Below are 17,053 nucleotides of genomic sequence, written 5' to 3'. Positions count from 1 at the left end.
GTGAGGTAGCACAAGCTGTACAGCAAAACAAATCAAAAATTGTCTACATAGAGTAGAGATGCATAATTCTCCAGATGCCAGGGTATAGACCACTTTTGGAATATTGTGTACAATTTTGGTCTCCCACCTATGGGAAGGATGTTGTGAAATTAGAAAGGGTTCAGAAAAGATTTACAAGGATATTGCTAGGGTTGGAGGATTTGAGCTATAGGGAGAGGCCGAATGGGCTACGGCTGTTTTCCCTGGAGCATCAGAGGCTGAGGGCTGACCTTATAGAGGTTTGTAAAATCATGAGGGGCATGGATAGGATAAATAGACAAGGTCGTATCCCTGGGGTGGGGGAGTCCAGAATTAGAGGTTTACGGTCAGAGGGGAAAGATTTAAAAGCGACCTAAGAGGCAACTTTTCTTGCAGACAGTAGTGTATGTATAGAATGAGCTGCCAGAGGAAGTGGTAGAGACTGTTACAATTGCAACATTTAAAAACCTCTGGTTGGGTATATGAATAGGAAGGGTTTAGAGGAATATGGGCCAAGTGTGGTAAATGGGACTAGATTAGGTTAGGATATCTGGTCGGCATGGATGAGTTGGACCAAAAGCATGTACATCTCTATGATTCTATATCCTGCTTTCAATTAAAACCAGGATGATGGTCAAGAGCATTGGTACATTATAGGAAATTGCATCAAGATTGTGAGAGCACAGATTTGACTTACCATATTTTGACTGCAGATTTTTTAAAGATATTTGTGTTAAATACATAGGGAGGTGGTGTATAAAATAGCAGGGTGTGCACTTAAAATCCTTATATTTGACAATAAAAATAATTAATGGGGATGATTCCTTTACTCTGGTACAGTCGTCATGTGGATTTGATACTGATAATAACTACTGATTGGAGAAGCTGGAATGAAAACATGCATTGGAAAATTCACCATCAATGTGCACTATTAGACTGGCTTTCTGCTAGAGTTTAATGTCACAAAGATATGGAACTGGTTGAAAGTTACAGTGCTACTCCTTTTCAAACCTGAAAAACAAGAAGCAACAGAATGCCATTGATAAACGTAATGGGAATTCAAGATGAATTTTTTTGTTAGTAGAATGTTATCCTAATTTTCACAGATCACTGTTAATATGATCATTGTTCTGGAATTATTTACAGGATAGGTACTCAGCTGCTGGCAGAATAAATGTTTGGTTGTTGAGTTACACCCAAACATCAAGATTAGGGCACGGAATGCTATGCAAACAACAAATGTTTCTTCTTAGTGTTGAGGAATACAGTACATCCACAACCCTCTGAGATCTAAATGGATTAGCTTAATAAATGAAGGACTCCTGTTCTGGCATCTGTATTAGCTGAGGTAAAGACCAAAATCCTATTTTTAAAACTTATTTGCTGATCCATCTTATATGCACCATGCATTGGAAAAGCACATAGGAATTCATTCTGCCTCTGCTCTCACTTTGATATTTAAATGGAAGTTCATCTTCCTGATTTCTATATTAGATTTTATTATAGCTACAATCGCATTTGTTGTCAAAATATTGAAAATAAACATATGTAACAAAGTATTTTGATTAACAAGGGCATCTTATATCTATCCTTTGAGAGTCTTCATAGTGCAGTAATGGTGTCCCTGCCTTTGAGTTAAAGTCTATCCTGCCCCATGGATGAGACAAAATGTATAACAGATTGATTAACAATAACTTTATACTTTTTGAATGGTTATAGAGATTAAGACATCAGTAAGACCAGCACCTGACATGTATATTGCCGATGGAGTTAAGATTCAGATGACAACCAGCTGTTAATTGCTTTTGCTACAGTTCACATGCAGTGAGCTAGATATACTGAACTGTTTTTTAGCAAAGCTTGCTCACATATTTTCTACTCCATTCAATTTCTACTCGACATATTAATATTATTATACTCTCCAAATTAGTAGCTATGAAGGCCACTTTTCTTATTCATGCATGAACTATTGTCATAGTTGACTGGGACAGCATTTATTGTCCATCGTTAGTTGCCCTTGAGGTGGTGGTGAGCTGTTCTTCCTTGTTCTGTAGGTAGACCCACAATGTTCCAGCATTTTGACCAAGAGACACCGAAGGAATAATGATATATTTCCAAGTCAACAAGGGCACATAATGCACTCTGGATGAGAGATTTCAATATGCACTATCAAGAGCTGCTCAGCGGCAGTACTACTGATCAAGCTGGTCGAATTCTAAAGGACATAGCTTCTAGACTGAGCCTGTTTCAGGTAGTGAGGGAACCAAAAAGAGGGAAAAACACACAACCCCATCCTTCCCAATCTGCTGGCTGCAGATGCGTCTGTCCATGACAGCATCGATAAGCGTGACCACCGCAAAATCCTTGTGGAGACCAAGTCCCCCTTTCATGTTCAGAATATCCTCCATTGTGTTGTGTGGCACTATCTCTGTGCTAAATGGCACAGATTTTGAACAGATCCAGCAGCTCAAGACGGGTCATCTATGAGGCTCTGAGGGCCATTAACAGCAGCAGGATTGTACTCCAACATAATCTGCAACTTCATGGTCTGGCATATCCTCCAGTCAACCATTATCATCAAGCCAGGGGATCAATCCTGGTTCAATGGAAAGTGCAGGAAGACATGCCAGGAGCAGTACCAGGCACCCTAAAAATGGTGAATATAATACAAATGTAGAGCCTGGTGAAGCTACAAAATAGGACTATTTTTGTGCCAAATGGCATGAGAGAAGGAGCTAAGCAATCCCACAACCAATAGATCAGATCTAAACTCTGAAGTCATGCTACATCTAGTCTTGAATAGTGGTGGATAATTAAACAACTCACTGGAGGAGGAAGCTTCAGAAATCCCAGCCCTCAATGATGGAAGAGCCCAGCACACCAGTGCATTCACAGCAATTTTCAGCCAGAAATACTGAGATGATCCACCTTGGCCTCCTCAAGTGGTCCCCAACATCAAACAAACCAAGTCTTTAGTCAGTTCACTCCATGTGATGTCAAGAAATGGTTGAAGAGATTGGAAATTGGAAACTGCAAAGGCTTCGGGCCCTGACAACATTCCGGCAACAGTACTGTGTTTCAGAATTTGCCATTCCCCTAGCCAAGCTCTTCCAGTACAGTTGCAACACTGGCATCTACCTGACAATGTGGAAAATTGGTATGTACTGTACACAAAAAACAGGACAAATCCAACTCGGTCAATTACTGCCCCATCAGTCTGTTCTCAATCATCGGTGAAGTGATGGAACATGTCATCAACAGTCCTGTCAATAACCTGCTCAGTGATGCCCAGTTTGGGTTCTGCCAGAGCCACTCAGCTCCTGACCTCATTACAGTTTTTGTTCAAGCATGGACAAAAGAACTGACTTCCAGAGATGAGGGGAGAGTGACACCAAGGTTTCATTTGATCGAGTGTGGCATGGCAGAACCCTAGCAAAGCTGGAATCAGTGGGTATCAGGGGCCAAACTCTCAGCTGGTTGGAATCATGTCTAGCACATAGGAAGATGGTGGTGGTTGTTGGAGGTCACTCATCTCAGCTCAAGGATATATCTGCAGGAGTTCCTCAGGGTCGTGTCCTTGGTGCAACTATCTTCAGCTGCTTCATCAATAACCTGCCCCCCATAATAAGGTCAGGATTGGGGATGTTCGCTGATGATTGCACAATGTTCAGCACCATTCATGACTTCTCAAATACTGAAGCAGTCCTTGTTCAAAAGCAACAAGATCTGGGCAATATCGATGCTTGGTCTGACAAGTGGCAAGTAACATTTGCACCACACAATACTAGGCAATGACCAGCTCAAATAAGAGACTATCTAGCCACCACCCCTTGACACTCAATGGTGTTACCATTACTGAATCCCCCAGTAACAACATCCTGTGGGTTACCATTAACCAGGAACTTTCCTGGATCACCACATAAACACAGTGGCTGTAAGAACAGGTCAGAGGCTAGGAATAATGCGGGGAGTAATTCACCTCCTGACTCCCCAAAGCCTGTCCAGCATCTACAATGCACAGGTCAGACGTGTGATAGAGTACTCCCAACTTTCTTGGATGGGTGCAGCTCCAACAATGCACAAGAAGCTTGGCGTCACATCCACTCCCTTCACCACCAGCACTCAGCAGCAGTAGTGTGTGCTACCTACAAGATGCACTGCTGAAATTCACCAAAGATCCTCAGACAGCACCTTCCAAACCACTTTCATCTAGAAGGACAGGGGCTGCAGATCTATGGAAGCACCATCACCTGCAAGGTCTCCTCCAAGCCACTCTGGTTTTTATTATTCATTAATGGGATGGAGGCATTGCCCATCCTTTGTTGCCCTTGAGAAGGTGTTGGTGAGCTGCCTTCTTGAACCGCTGCAGTCCACATGCCGTGGGTCGACTCACAATGTCCAGGATTTTGACCCAGTGACAGTGAAGGAATGGCGATAGATTTCCAAATCAGGATAGTGAGTGATTTGGAGGGGAACTTGCAGGTGGTGGTATTCCCCTTTGTCTGCTGCTCTTCTCCTTCTAGTTGGAAGTGGCCATCGGTTTGGAAGGTGCTGTCTAAGGAACCTTGGTGAACTTGACTAAATTGTGGATAATTATTCAAGTCAGTGTGAAAAATACATTTTCTGGACAAGATCAGATTGGGATAACAGCTATAAAATTCAACTGGATCGGTTCACTTGATGAGAAACAGAATTCAGCAGCATATTTCAAATTGCACTCTTTAAAAATGTTTTGTTTTCATTTAATTTATTTAATGTTTAATTGTTTTCTAAATTTGGAAGCTGCGGCCACCTTTGTAAATCCATGCCTTTTAGTCAGCCTCCATGTGCCAGCTGAAAATGTGCAAGGAAACCTAGCGTTTTATATTATCAAAATGTTTTAATGTACCTTTTTCATTCTAGAATTGTACAACCAGAGAACATACATTTTAATTATAAGATCTGATTACTATTTAATCACACTTTGAAAGATTGCTATTTGATCACACAAATCTAAGATATTTGCACATTAGATGTTTCTTAAAAAAGAAATGGAGACTTGCACAGGCCCTGGGCCTTGATTACATATTGGAAAGTCTGTCATGACTGCAGCCAGTGGGAGGCCACATGTTCTTGCCCAAGACTCTCCATTTTCTAAACAAGTGGTCATGACTGCCCATGTATGTTGGTCAGAGGAATAGGAGATAACATCATGGTCCGTGATGTTAAAAGGTGTTTTTTTCAGAGGGGAGGGGAACTATCGCAGTGGCCTCTTGCCAGAATTCCACACCTCCAGTGTAACTTGAGTTGGCAACATCCATCTGGGTAAGGTTACATATCACAGAGCTCCGGATCAAGTCAAACACTGACCTTGTGAAGCCGCACACTCTATCAAGGCATAATGTAAACATTATTAAAAATCACACAACACCAGGTTATAGTCCAACAGGTTTAAGTGGAAGCACGAGTTTTCAGAGCACTGCTCCTTCATCAGGTGGTTGTGCTTCCAATTAAACCTGTTGGACTATAACTTGGTGTTGTGTGATTTTTAACTTTGTACACCCCAGTCCAACACGGGCATCTCCAAATCGTGAACATTATTGTGATTCATGTAAGGGCTCAAGTGTATTGTTAGTGAAATGCTGTTTTCATTCTGACATTCACCTCAGATTATCTACTCGTGTATTTGTCATGGACATTGCAGTAGCTGGAGTTAGGTAGAATGGAGCAATCAGTGAAACAGGGCACCAACATTGCACAGCTTCAAAGCATCACTCAGTATATGATATCTCTCAAATGGACAACAGGCTGAGAGGAATCCTGCAGCACCTCCTCTTCATTCTTCTATCACCAATAATCCATTAATGTTTCAAAGTGAACGCCGACTGCTAAATTGCTGTGAAATCCTTGACCATCCTGTAGGGCAGCTTTTAAATTAAGGCAAAGCTGTGTACCGATTTTCTCAGCAGATTGTTGCTACCGGGGAGAGTGGTCACGTTAAACATAGAACATAGAGGACATAGAACAGTACAGCATATCCTGATGAAGGGCTTATGCCCGAAACATTGATTCTCCTGCTCCTTGAATGCTGCCTGACCTGCTGTGCTTTTCCAGCACCACACTCTCAACTCTGATCTCTAGCATCTGCAGTTCTCACTTGCTCCAACAATACAGCATAGCACAGGCCCTTTGGCCCTCGATGTTGTGCTGGCCTTCTATCCTACTATTAACTTTCCATTGTGCACCACCCTGCCTTGATTGGAAGTGTGCTTCCTTGAAAAGGTGAAAGATAAAAATCAACATTTCCCTCCAGACATGTATGAAATCATTGATTCCCTCGTGTCACTTACAAGGTAGGCATAAGTGTGAAAGATCTGTGCAAGTCAAACCTAGGATAATCCCTGCTGAGTACATTTAAATTCTGTTGTCCACATTACAATGCAATGATTTGACTGTGGTTCTGAATGTCACATTTCAAGGATCCCTGATATCTGAGGCTCCATGCAGTCAAGCAGTAGGTTGCTTGTGAGATACGAGCAGTGTTTGGTCATTCCAACATCTTTCATTCTCGGCAGATCTGAAGAAGCTGCTCACTTCTCACAGGTGTAACATAAGCAGATCAGCAGCGAAAATTATACAATAGCATATAGCTTAACCGTGCAAACGCATCTAACTTTGAAAAAGACTTTTTGCTTATGCAGGGATGTGAGCTTTGCCCATTTATTGCCCATCCGTAAATGCTTTACTGAAGGTGGTGGTGCTCTGCTTTCTTGAACCACAGCAGTTTCCATGTGCTGCAGGTACACCCACAATTCTATTCAAGGGATATTGTAGGATTTTGACTCAGTGGTACTGAAAGAACACTGATATATTTCCACGTTAGTATGATGTACAACGTGGAGGGGAACTTGCTTGTGGTGGTACTCTCATGTAACTACTGCTCTTGGTCTTTCAAACGGAAGTGGTCATGAGTTTGGAAGGTGCTGTCTAAGGAGCCTTAGTGAATTTCAGCTGTTAGTGCAAGTAAAACCTTTCATGGTTTTGTCTCTTCATTCAAGCCATTACTATAAATCGAACAGAGTGTCCTTAATATACGAATGTCCAAAATATGAATGTTGATACGAACGCGATATCATACATCGTTGTAATTTTTAAAACCTGACATTCGATCATTTCCTGCACTTTGAAACAGTTGTTTTACATTATCCTGCATTGTGTTCTGACTTGCGTGCAAATTGCCTTGCAAACAGACTCCAGAATGGAAACTGTTCGCAAACAGGGGACTGCTTGTAAATAGGTGAAGTATTAATCCGTGTCCCTCCACTAGTTACAGTTTGCTGAGCTGAAACTGACCTACTTATCCCTGTTGCTTTGTTTCCTGTTTTTCAGCCAACCTTTTAAGTACACTCATACCAGACATTTAGTTAACTGGCCTGTAGTTTCCTGCTGGCTGTCTCCTTCCTTGGAATAAGATATTCTATTTGTGGCTTTCACATTAAGTGGGACCTTGCCAGAACATAGCACCTTCATTATAGTGAATGCATCCCTATTCTCTGCAACTCCTTATGTTAAGATGCTAGAATGCTTACCATCCATTCTAAAGACTTAGCAGTCTTTATTCCCATAAGTTTGTCTGGTACATTTTCTCTGGTGATCATGGTTGGTTGATTTTACCTGCATCTGGCACTTACAGCCATCCCTGTTTGGCATATGATTGTGGCTTCTTCCTGACATCTTCAGGAAACAATGCTCTGATGTGAGCCTGAATTAGGATCTCAAGGGGGTAGTCATATGCTCTCTTTTGACTCTTAAGAAAAATTTATAAACTCGTAGGCCAGCGCAATCTTAGGACAGTGACATTTCACTGAACATCCTTGTGTCAATGCCATGAGAACAAACATGATGATTTGTTTTAGAATTGCTTATTCTTTCCAGGACGATAACTGCATCCACTTTGCTACTGTCAACTTGAGTGCAAACTGTGCTTGTAGTATTAATACTTGAGCATAACCTGTTGTGTGAAAACCCATCTTAGTGGGTATTTACATTTGCTGCAATGTCCTGGAAGCCAGCTGGATTTTCCCAGCAGCATCTTTTAACTGCCTCATGTATATTGATTCCCCTCTTGCTCCCAACATTGCTAGAGCAATTTGGCTGTTGCTGCCACTGTTTGTCACGTGCTTTTAGTAGCTCGATAGAAGCCTTTGTGCCCTTTAAGTTCCTGTTTTTCCAAGAGTGATTGGGGAGTTGAGGTTCCCTTGCAGTTTTAGCTATCTCCAATTCACCAAAGGCAGCAGGAGAGAAATGCAGGAACCTCTGAATGATTGCAGAAGATGTCACAGTGAGGTAACAGAGTTTCTCTTAGGACACCACGCGATAAGTATAAATCAGTTAAGGCTGATTCCATGGTGTTTGGTGTCCCGAGTCTGAAATTTGTACATGGCCAGCTTTGAACTCAAAGTCCTCAAATGATTGTTTCGGCTGTGCAATAAATTCATTGAACGTGTGTTTCTGAACCATTGTAGTAGAGGAACTTCAGAAGATACAGAACTGTCCATGGCCGGGACAAAACGCAGGTTAGTAATGATTCTTTTTCCCAAAAGTGGAATGAGATAATGATTGACCTTTCAAATATACATCATGGCCAGGTAAAACAGTACTTTTTGACAGTAGCACAATTGTCAGTAGCACAGAACCACATATGGATAGTATCTACTGTCAAGGGTGCCACTGCCTGATGTTTTTTTGTGCATCTCCTTGCAAAGAAATTCCATTTTTTTTCTCTGCTGTTAGTACAATTAAAATTTTTTGTGGTTCAAAATAGAATGGGCATTGTCGAAAATATTTGGAAAACTACAGAAAGGTACATAGGCAAGTCAAATTGAGCAAAGGACTAGCACAATGCAGTTTACAACCCCTGAAATCCTTCCGGGAGTTAATGACAGCAGAAGTAACAAATTCATTGTATCTTTAAAAGGATTGAAAGCTACAGATAAAAAGTTGAAGGAAAAGGTAATTTGTAAGCATCAAAATGTATAAATCTTGTGAAGTGGAGCTGCTATAATTTTTATTTGCTTAAATTAGTGTATCATAAACATGGTTTAAAATCAGAATTCTCATTTAATCATGCATGTAACATTGAGAAGTCTCTAGAACACTAAATCATTCATTCATTCATTCATGAATGTTGTGCCCAAAGGCAAATCCTTGGATCATTGGGAGCACTGATCTTGGATATTAATTTATTTTTGCACCTCGTGTATGTAGCTGGTAAATTCACAACTTGCATGTTATTAAGGGACATCCATATTTAGTATAATGGTTGCAGCACCCTTGTTGGCATTTACCAAGACATACAATTTATTAATTTTTTTAAAAGCTTGGAGGATTTTCTTTTCCAGAAATTACCTGACAGACGAGTGTTCAACTGAACAACATTTACAATGAAACTTGCATCAGATATGGAAAATATTAAAGTGTTGTGTAGGGTTTCACCTTGTAAAAAAGTTAAACTGGTATAATCACCAGATTCCTGCAGATTTAGTTATACATCACCTCAGAGCACCCGAGAAACAACAGATGTTAGACTTGATCGCTTTAAAGTCTTATTGCTTATTTAATTGTCTTTAAAAGGAATGTTTTGAATTAGATTTTTCAAAGAACCATACAAACAAATTAAATGTTTCAACATAACCTATTTCATAGTTTTTACCAGGAATGTAATCCAGCATAATTATAATTCTTAACCATTTTAAATTTTGATGGGACGAAAGGCTAGTTCAAGATGTATAAACTGAATTTGTGTACACCTCCAAAATATTCACCTGAATTTTATACAAAGTCAAATGTTAAGAAAATGGATTTTTTTAAAAATTCCTTTATAATAAACCTCAGTTTGAGAGCTACGGAACCCCAATGATCTGAAAATATAATTACATGTTGAATAGTAAACAATTCAGTGTTTATTTGAATTCTGAAATATATTCCTTGACACTTCTTTATCTGCTAAGGGCCTGCTGGGAGCTGCTTATTTTAATCACCCCTGTTGAGTTAACTCACCATAAGTCTAATGCTCCCAAATAATCAATACAGTTGATAATTAATTTTTATCAGTCTAAGTATGAGATCAATTGTACATGCTTCTTACTAATTTTTGAAATTTGGTTTGTAACTGCACACATCTATTTCTTTTGTATTTATTTAAAATTAAAAATAAATTAATTGTTTTTAGCCAGTTAATTGATCATGAGTATAATGGAGATGGCTAACCTATTGTTGTAATCAGTTTCTGAGCTCACTGGTAATACATCTTAACACTCTAAAACTTAATCAATATCAATAAAAATAATGGATTACTAATGCTAAGACAGTCAGAAACAAATTGGCTTATTTAAAAGAAGTATTTATTGAATTGTATAGAATTCATTATTGATTTCAGTGTTTCACAACCTGTCAGTATTATTTTAAAAATAAACAGGAAACTTAGAAATTCATACAAATTCATAGATATTCTATTCTGATTTAGGGGAATTAATATTATTTGAGTAAAGCTTGTCTTTGACCAAGGACATCAGATCATTTTTATTTCAATTTACTGTCTGGTGGTTTTCTACCTGTCTACCTATCTGTCAGCCACAAGAATTGGAACTCATTGTAGATTAAGGCCTTTGACTGTCATTAATCTGTTTCCTCATTTGTTTAATTGTTGGATGGGCAGTGTTGAGTGTGATTATGTGTGTATATATACAGTATATGTCAGATATACAGGAGTACTTTGCAATCGCTTATGCACGTGAAATTTGTACATTTGATATTTTTTATAGTTGTTACAGATTTTTCTATGATGACCTTTTTTATGAGAAATTATTTCCTAAGTTTATCCTGGAAGCGCTGTACAATATTACAGAAATCAATATAAAGTAAAATGAACTTCTACATGCAAGAAATGTGTGAGGCACAAGTGGCAATCAATAGTGACTGTTACATGCAGCCACCAGATTATTATATGCACAGAGAGGACAGCCAGATTTATAGCAGTTTTAATGTTCAGGCTCCTCACAGCAACAACATTTGCATGGACCAGACCTGGATTGTGAATCAGCCTTCCAGTTACCCTGGAAACGAGTTTCAGAGCGAGTATTGTAACATGAACACAAGTATGAACCGCTTTTGCCAGACTGAATATTTTGATGATCATAAAGATGTTTTTTATCAAGAACAGTCACCATCTTTCTCACCAAGGAAAGGTATAGTGGTATTCTTAGTTTTAGTTTTGATCTTGTGTTTCATCCTGCATATTTAAACCGACAGCTGAAGTAGCAGTGAATCTCCTGCTGTTTGTGTAGATTTGTCAACTGTGTGGCACCCAAGTTCGTGCTTAGGTTTTGAAACTGCTTTTACTGTGAAACCTTGAAGCAATCCACTCGTCAGTGTATTCTGGTGGAATTGGAAAAGGTGCTGAAATTGCAAAGTAATGTTAAGATGTCTGTAATTGTTGACCATAGAGTAACTTGCTTTTCCACGTCAGCCTAACCGATTAAATTGTATTTGTATAATTTTATTACTTTTTCGACAAGAATATTGCAAAATCATCAAGAGACTGGAAGTATAGTACAACAGTATTTTCTGCTGAAGCAATTGTACAAATTAAATTCAAAAGAGTCTACTGTATGTCATGAATCACTGTACAAATACTTATTTCTAAGCTAATAGCTGTGGCCTAGAAATTTTCAATATATTTGATTTAATATTCCATCTGAATCAATACTTGCATTCATGGCCACACAGAGATGGTTAGACTTCTTTTGTGTAGTTTCTATTTCAGACATGGTTGTGTCAATCTGATCCAAGTTGATGTATCACTTGCTTCTGCACAGGGAAGGAATTTCTTTTTATTAAACTGTGTCAGGACACATATAAGGATGAATGAGGTAAAAGAAAGGACGACTGCACAGTGGCTCAGTGGTTAGCACTGCTGTGTCACAACACCAGGGTCCCAGGTTCAATTCCAGCCTCAGGTGACCGTGTGGAGTTTGCACATTCTCCCCATGTCTGCGTGGGTTTCCTCCGGGTGATCCGGTTTCCTCCCACAGTCCAAAGATGTGCAGGTTAGATTAATTGACCATGCTAAATTGCCCATAGTGTTAGGTGCATTAGTCAGAGGGAAATGGGTCTGGGTGGGTTACTCTTCGAAGGGTCGGTGTGGACTGTTGAGCCGAAGGGCCTATTTCCACATAGTAGGGAATCTAATCTCCTATCTAGGGAAAAAAAAGCAATACTTCGGTGATGCAAAACTTGTGAACAGGAAACTATTCAGTGTGCCAGGATTTCAAGGCACAATCTCTTATGTTAGAATTTGATAGAAGCAAATGTTAACATTAACTACAGGTTGTTCTGCTATAATGCGTGTTTCGTAAAACATGATTTCTCTGTAACGTGATTGACGAATTTAAAAGCGCAAACTTTTAAAACATGTATTGGCTGTAACGTGATAACACCACCAACACTTTTAGTGCTGTTTCTAAAGCGCAAGAACGCAACCATCGTGTTGTAAAAGAACTGACTCTATCGTAGAATCAAAGGAAAAACAATTGCAGTGGATATTAGTGGTTGAAAGAAGTGATTGTCATTTAAGAGTCTGAAGAGATTAACACTGAAGACTCCCATAAGTATCTCACACTGTGTTGATGTCACATGAACATGGGGCAGAAATACTTAGGACCACTGAGAAATCAAACCTAAAATCAAGGACCTCCTCATAGTCTATGTGACAATGTCTATACTATAAATATAATCTGTAACCAGTTACTAACATGGAATAAAGTACTTCTCATTCAGCATGAGAGCTTCTACTTAGACTAATAAATAGTTTTCCTCCACCACATCAAACCAAGTGAACCCTGTAGATTCCTACACAAAGGAAGATAACAGCCAACTTACCATGGACAGCACTACATTCAACAATGATTACCTAACTCCCAGGCAATTTTGATTTTTTTGTCCTGTTCAGTGCTGTAAGGGAGCTTTCAAATGAGTCTTAGCTATGGAAACAATGCATAAGAATTAAAATAGTGTTTGACCGTACAGAAGTTGAATATTGATGTAAAAAAACGCATTTTGCCAGTGCTTTTTTGTTTTGCATTAATCAGCACATTTGGCAATAAAATGCAGTCCAAGGGAAAAGTCGGCATTTATATTGCATAAATGTTTGTTTTTCCTTTGAATTGGTACTCCTGTGAATTATCCTGGTGAATGCAAGACGAAAAGCTTTGACAAAATCTGTCTTTTTCATCAATATTTTAAGTATAGAGTGAATTTGCTTTGTAGAGAATTAAGATTAGGCATAGATAAAAGCAACATTCCAGACAAAAGAGGAAACTGAACATTCAGAAGATAACTCTAACAACTGAAGAGATATAGATGGTGAACAATTTAAGAACTGCTGGATTGTAAAAGATCAATACTGAGCTAGTTCACTTTCTACTATCCTGTAATTGCTAACTACAATGGTATTTGAGTAGTTGACTACTCAATTTTTTAAAAAATTGACAGAAGAGCCAGAGATGAGATGAGAACTATTTTTCCGAATACAACACATTTCTATGCCAAAGGTATTCATGCTAGCTTCATTGAGGCCAGTAACTAGGGAGGCATGTTTTCTACAAGTCTTCACACTCTTATCGTGTCTGAGTAGTTCATCTTGTGTATTAATACAGCTAGGTGAGGAGAGGAAAATTGAGTCACCCCCTTTTTTTAACTGACACTCAGGTTGGTGCAACAAATATTATTACTTGCTTAGCTCTCACCTGTCTCATTTCAATTAGTGTAATTAACAAGATCAAAGTGAAGGAGCCAAATGACAAGGTTTTCTTGAGTGAAAGAAAGAAAACTATCTACTAACCCAAAAAATAAAAACAAGACATCAAGCACGGTTAATAAGTTTATACAGGAGAAGGTGGTACAGGCAGAAAGAAGAGACTAGCACAACCTTAAGAAAAATGTCCTTAGAGTCTTTGAGGTGTTATACTTTAAACTTAGTTGTTGAAGTGTTGATCCATATGTAATAACAGTAATGGAGTTTGTAGAAGTTGAAGTCTTGGTGAATGATTGTTGTCCCAAGCTGCTTTTTCACTGGGCACTGACTACCAGATTGAGACAGACCAGGAAAGAGAGAGAGAGAGACTTGCAGCATCCTGTTATCAATTTTTTTTTCATTTGCTGTTTTACTGTTCAAACGCTGTTAGCTAAATTCCAGCTGCTTTGTGGATTCCAGTAACTGACGTCAGTATTTTTAAATTCAAGGATCTGTAGACAACTTTCATCCCGATATTTAATTTTCAGAAAGTGAGAATCAACTGGAAGGTACAGATCAGACTTTCAAGGTCTCATAATGGTTTTAATCTTGGCTTGGGTCTGATCCTATTCTAGCTCATGGGTTCATGAGCTAGATTCCATCTGTTCAGGTGTTTCCAGCAGCATTTTAGAACAGTATTTGTCTTTTTAAAAAGTCACTTTAGTCCATGAAGATCGCAGTTATAAAATTAGATATGAAAGTTGAATATCAATAACACATGCTACTAGTTTTTTTTAATAGTATGAATCATCAACCATGTAAGACGTGTATTGAGGGTTAGCAGTAATAATGCAATATCAAATCAGTTAGTAGGAAGAATGGCAGGGAGATGATTTACTTATCATTATTGATTAACTGCAACAACTTATATTTAAAAGGACTTTATACTCCAGTGAAATGCCTTTAGTTATATTAATCTGACAAAAATTAGCATCAATTCCAAGATGGAAGTATGAGGGCAGGTGTCATAAAGCTTGGTCAAATTAGTCATTTTTAACATAACCATAAGTCCAGAGCTTTGGTGCCTGAATAACTGAGGAACAGCTGCTAATATGGGAGTGAAGGAATTGGCAGAGGAAAAAAAAAACCAGGGTAGAAACAACACCGAGGGTAGTGCTGAAGGAGATTACAATGTTGAGTCAATAAGCACAGGGGTGACAGGTGAATAAGATTTGAGATGAATTAGGATAGGATACAGGTAGTAGATCAAGGTAAACTTTCTTTATTAAACTATTGTATTTAATGTCAGCTCTTTCATTTTAATTACTGTTTACTTTTATCATAAAGCATGCAATAAAAGCATGCAAATGAGCAATCTTATCTTGTTTCATGCTAGCCCCCTTTTAATGCTGTGGTAGGAACAGGAACCTGACTGGAGATTCAGAAATGGAGTTGTGGTAAAGAGGAGCAGACATTTGGGTCGTTCAAACAGGAAATGGAGATTGGAATCAGGCCTGTAGTTTGTACCAGAAGAAAAGCATTTTTGAGGAGGAGATGTGATGACCATTTTGAAAAGCCTAGGGATGACCAGTTTGTGGACAACCAAACCACCCGTAATTACCCAGCATTGGACTCAATGCTATTGATCTTAAGTCCATACAGGAGTTCTTGGTTCACAAACAAGAGTCAGGGGTAGTGCTTTTAACATTCCCATGGATATGAAAAGGGGAAGCTTTTCCTGCTGTCTGTCTACTGACCTCTGCTGGAAAGACAAACGCAAACATTAAAATGTATTGCACAGAAAGTTGATTCAGGCCATGTATATCTGCCAGCTTCAAAACAACCTCATCTGTTCCTGCCCTGAGTCTGTATCCCTGAAGATTACTGCCCTTCAAGTGCATCTCCAAGTTTTGTTAAATGTGATGAGGATTTCTGTCTTCACTATCTCTTTAAGCACTGAGTTCCAGATACCTGCCATCTTTTAGATGAAAGTTTATCCTCAACTCACCACGTTTCCTAGAAATATCTGATTGAGTTTTTCCTTACTGCTTGGCAGCTGAATCTGACCAGGCTCACTCATAAGTAATGAACAATTGAGTAAGGTGCTGAGATGTGACAGCCTCCCTCAGAATTATACTGTGTAACAGAGAGGTGTGGGTGGGAGATCTACCCTTTTGTTTAAGACCAGAAATCCTATTTGATGCCTTGATAAGAGGGAAATCATGGGGAGAAGAACAAATAAACTAACTATCATAATGATGTTGTTCATTCCACGCTTCATGAGGCTAATCTGTATAGATCTGCAGACCCAGGGTCAAAGCAATATTTGTTCTTAAACAAGTAAGCATTGTTCAACTTCTATTTAACCTGAGTTTGACAGCATCATTTCAAAGCAAATAAAAATGCAAATGATGAAACCTGGAACAAAAATAGCATGGCTGAAACAGACCAGTTGATATTTGTGATGAAGGTTTTCCACAGGAAATATTAACTTGTCTTTTTCCAGATGCTCATTGGTCTGAGTGTTTTCTGTTTGTAACAATATACAGCTAAAGGCTGCAGCACATGGCATATCTTCACCACAAGGAACCAAGCTGAAATTGTGTGAATTCATTTTACAAACAACATTTGCAGCTAACAAGGGAGATCTTTTCTGTGTTTGGATTAGTTGTTGTTAGTTTCTGGAATGGTGCCTTTATTGATGCAGACTTACAAACTCTTCATTTAACAGGTTTGCCCCCTAGTTTTAGCTGAGCTACAGGTTTATAAAAATCGTACACCTTGTAAATTTTCCAACAGGCATTCTCATTGGGCTTTAGTAATCATTTTATATGTTGCAGTAAGACTTTTATAACACTAAGCTATTTCTGCTTGTGTTTTAACTTTCAGGCTATATACCAAGCTATCTGGACAAAGATGAACTTTGTGTTGTGTGTAGTGACAAAGCCACAGGCTATCACTATCGTTGTATCACTTGCGAAGGGTGTAAGGTAAGTAACTTTGGGTCACCAAATCTTCATAAACATTGGTTTGCAATTAAGTCCAGGTAAGGCTGACTCTCCTTTGCATAAAATTAAAAATCACACAACACTAGGTTATAGTCCAACAGGTTTATTTAGATTACTTACAGTGTGGAAACAGGCCCTTCGGCCCAACAAGTCCACTCCGCCCCACCAAAGCGCAACCCACCCATACCCCTACATGTACACCTTACCTAACACTACGGGCAATTTAGCACGGCCAATTCACCTGACCTGCACATCT

At 39.0% G+C, this 17,053-nt stretch overlaps 1 protein-coding gene across 9 annotated transcripts in view; it reads left to right on the top strand.

Moving 5' to 3' along the window:
- LOC122549654 (thyroid hormone receptor beta) overlaps positions 1-17,053 on the top strand; it is a 184,317-nt gene that overhangs the window by 134,012 nt on the left and 33,252 nt on the right. For 8 of the 9 annotated variants that reach the window (XM_087986904.1, XM_043689449.2, XM_087986903.1 and 5 more), the window contains one exon: positions 16,679-16,779. In XM_087986904.1, coding sequence (XP_087843030.1) covers positions 16,679-16,779 — 101 coding nt within the window. Of the gene's footprint in view, positions 1-10,877; positions 11,244-16,678; positions 16,780-17,053 lie in introns of those variants that run through there. The other variant, XM_043689446.2, reaches the window with a different exon arrangement.

The sequence above is a fragment of the Chiloscyllium plagiosum genome, unplaced genomic scaffold, assembly GCF_037043375.1.
Source record: "Chiloscyllium plagiosum isolate Xiang-an unplaced genomic scaffold, Cpla_swu_hap1 HiC_scaffold_5, whole genome shotgun sequence".
NCBI lineage: Eukaryota > Metazoa > Chordata > Chondrichthyes > Orectolobiformes > Hemiscylliidae > Chiloscyllium > Chiloscyllium plagiosum.
Note: the sequence above shows the minus strand (reverse complement) of the source record. Positions and strands in the feature narration are given on the sequence as shown.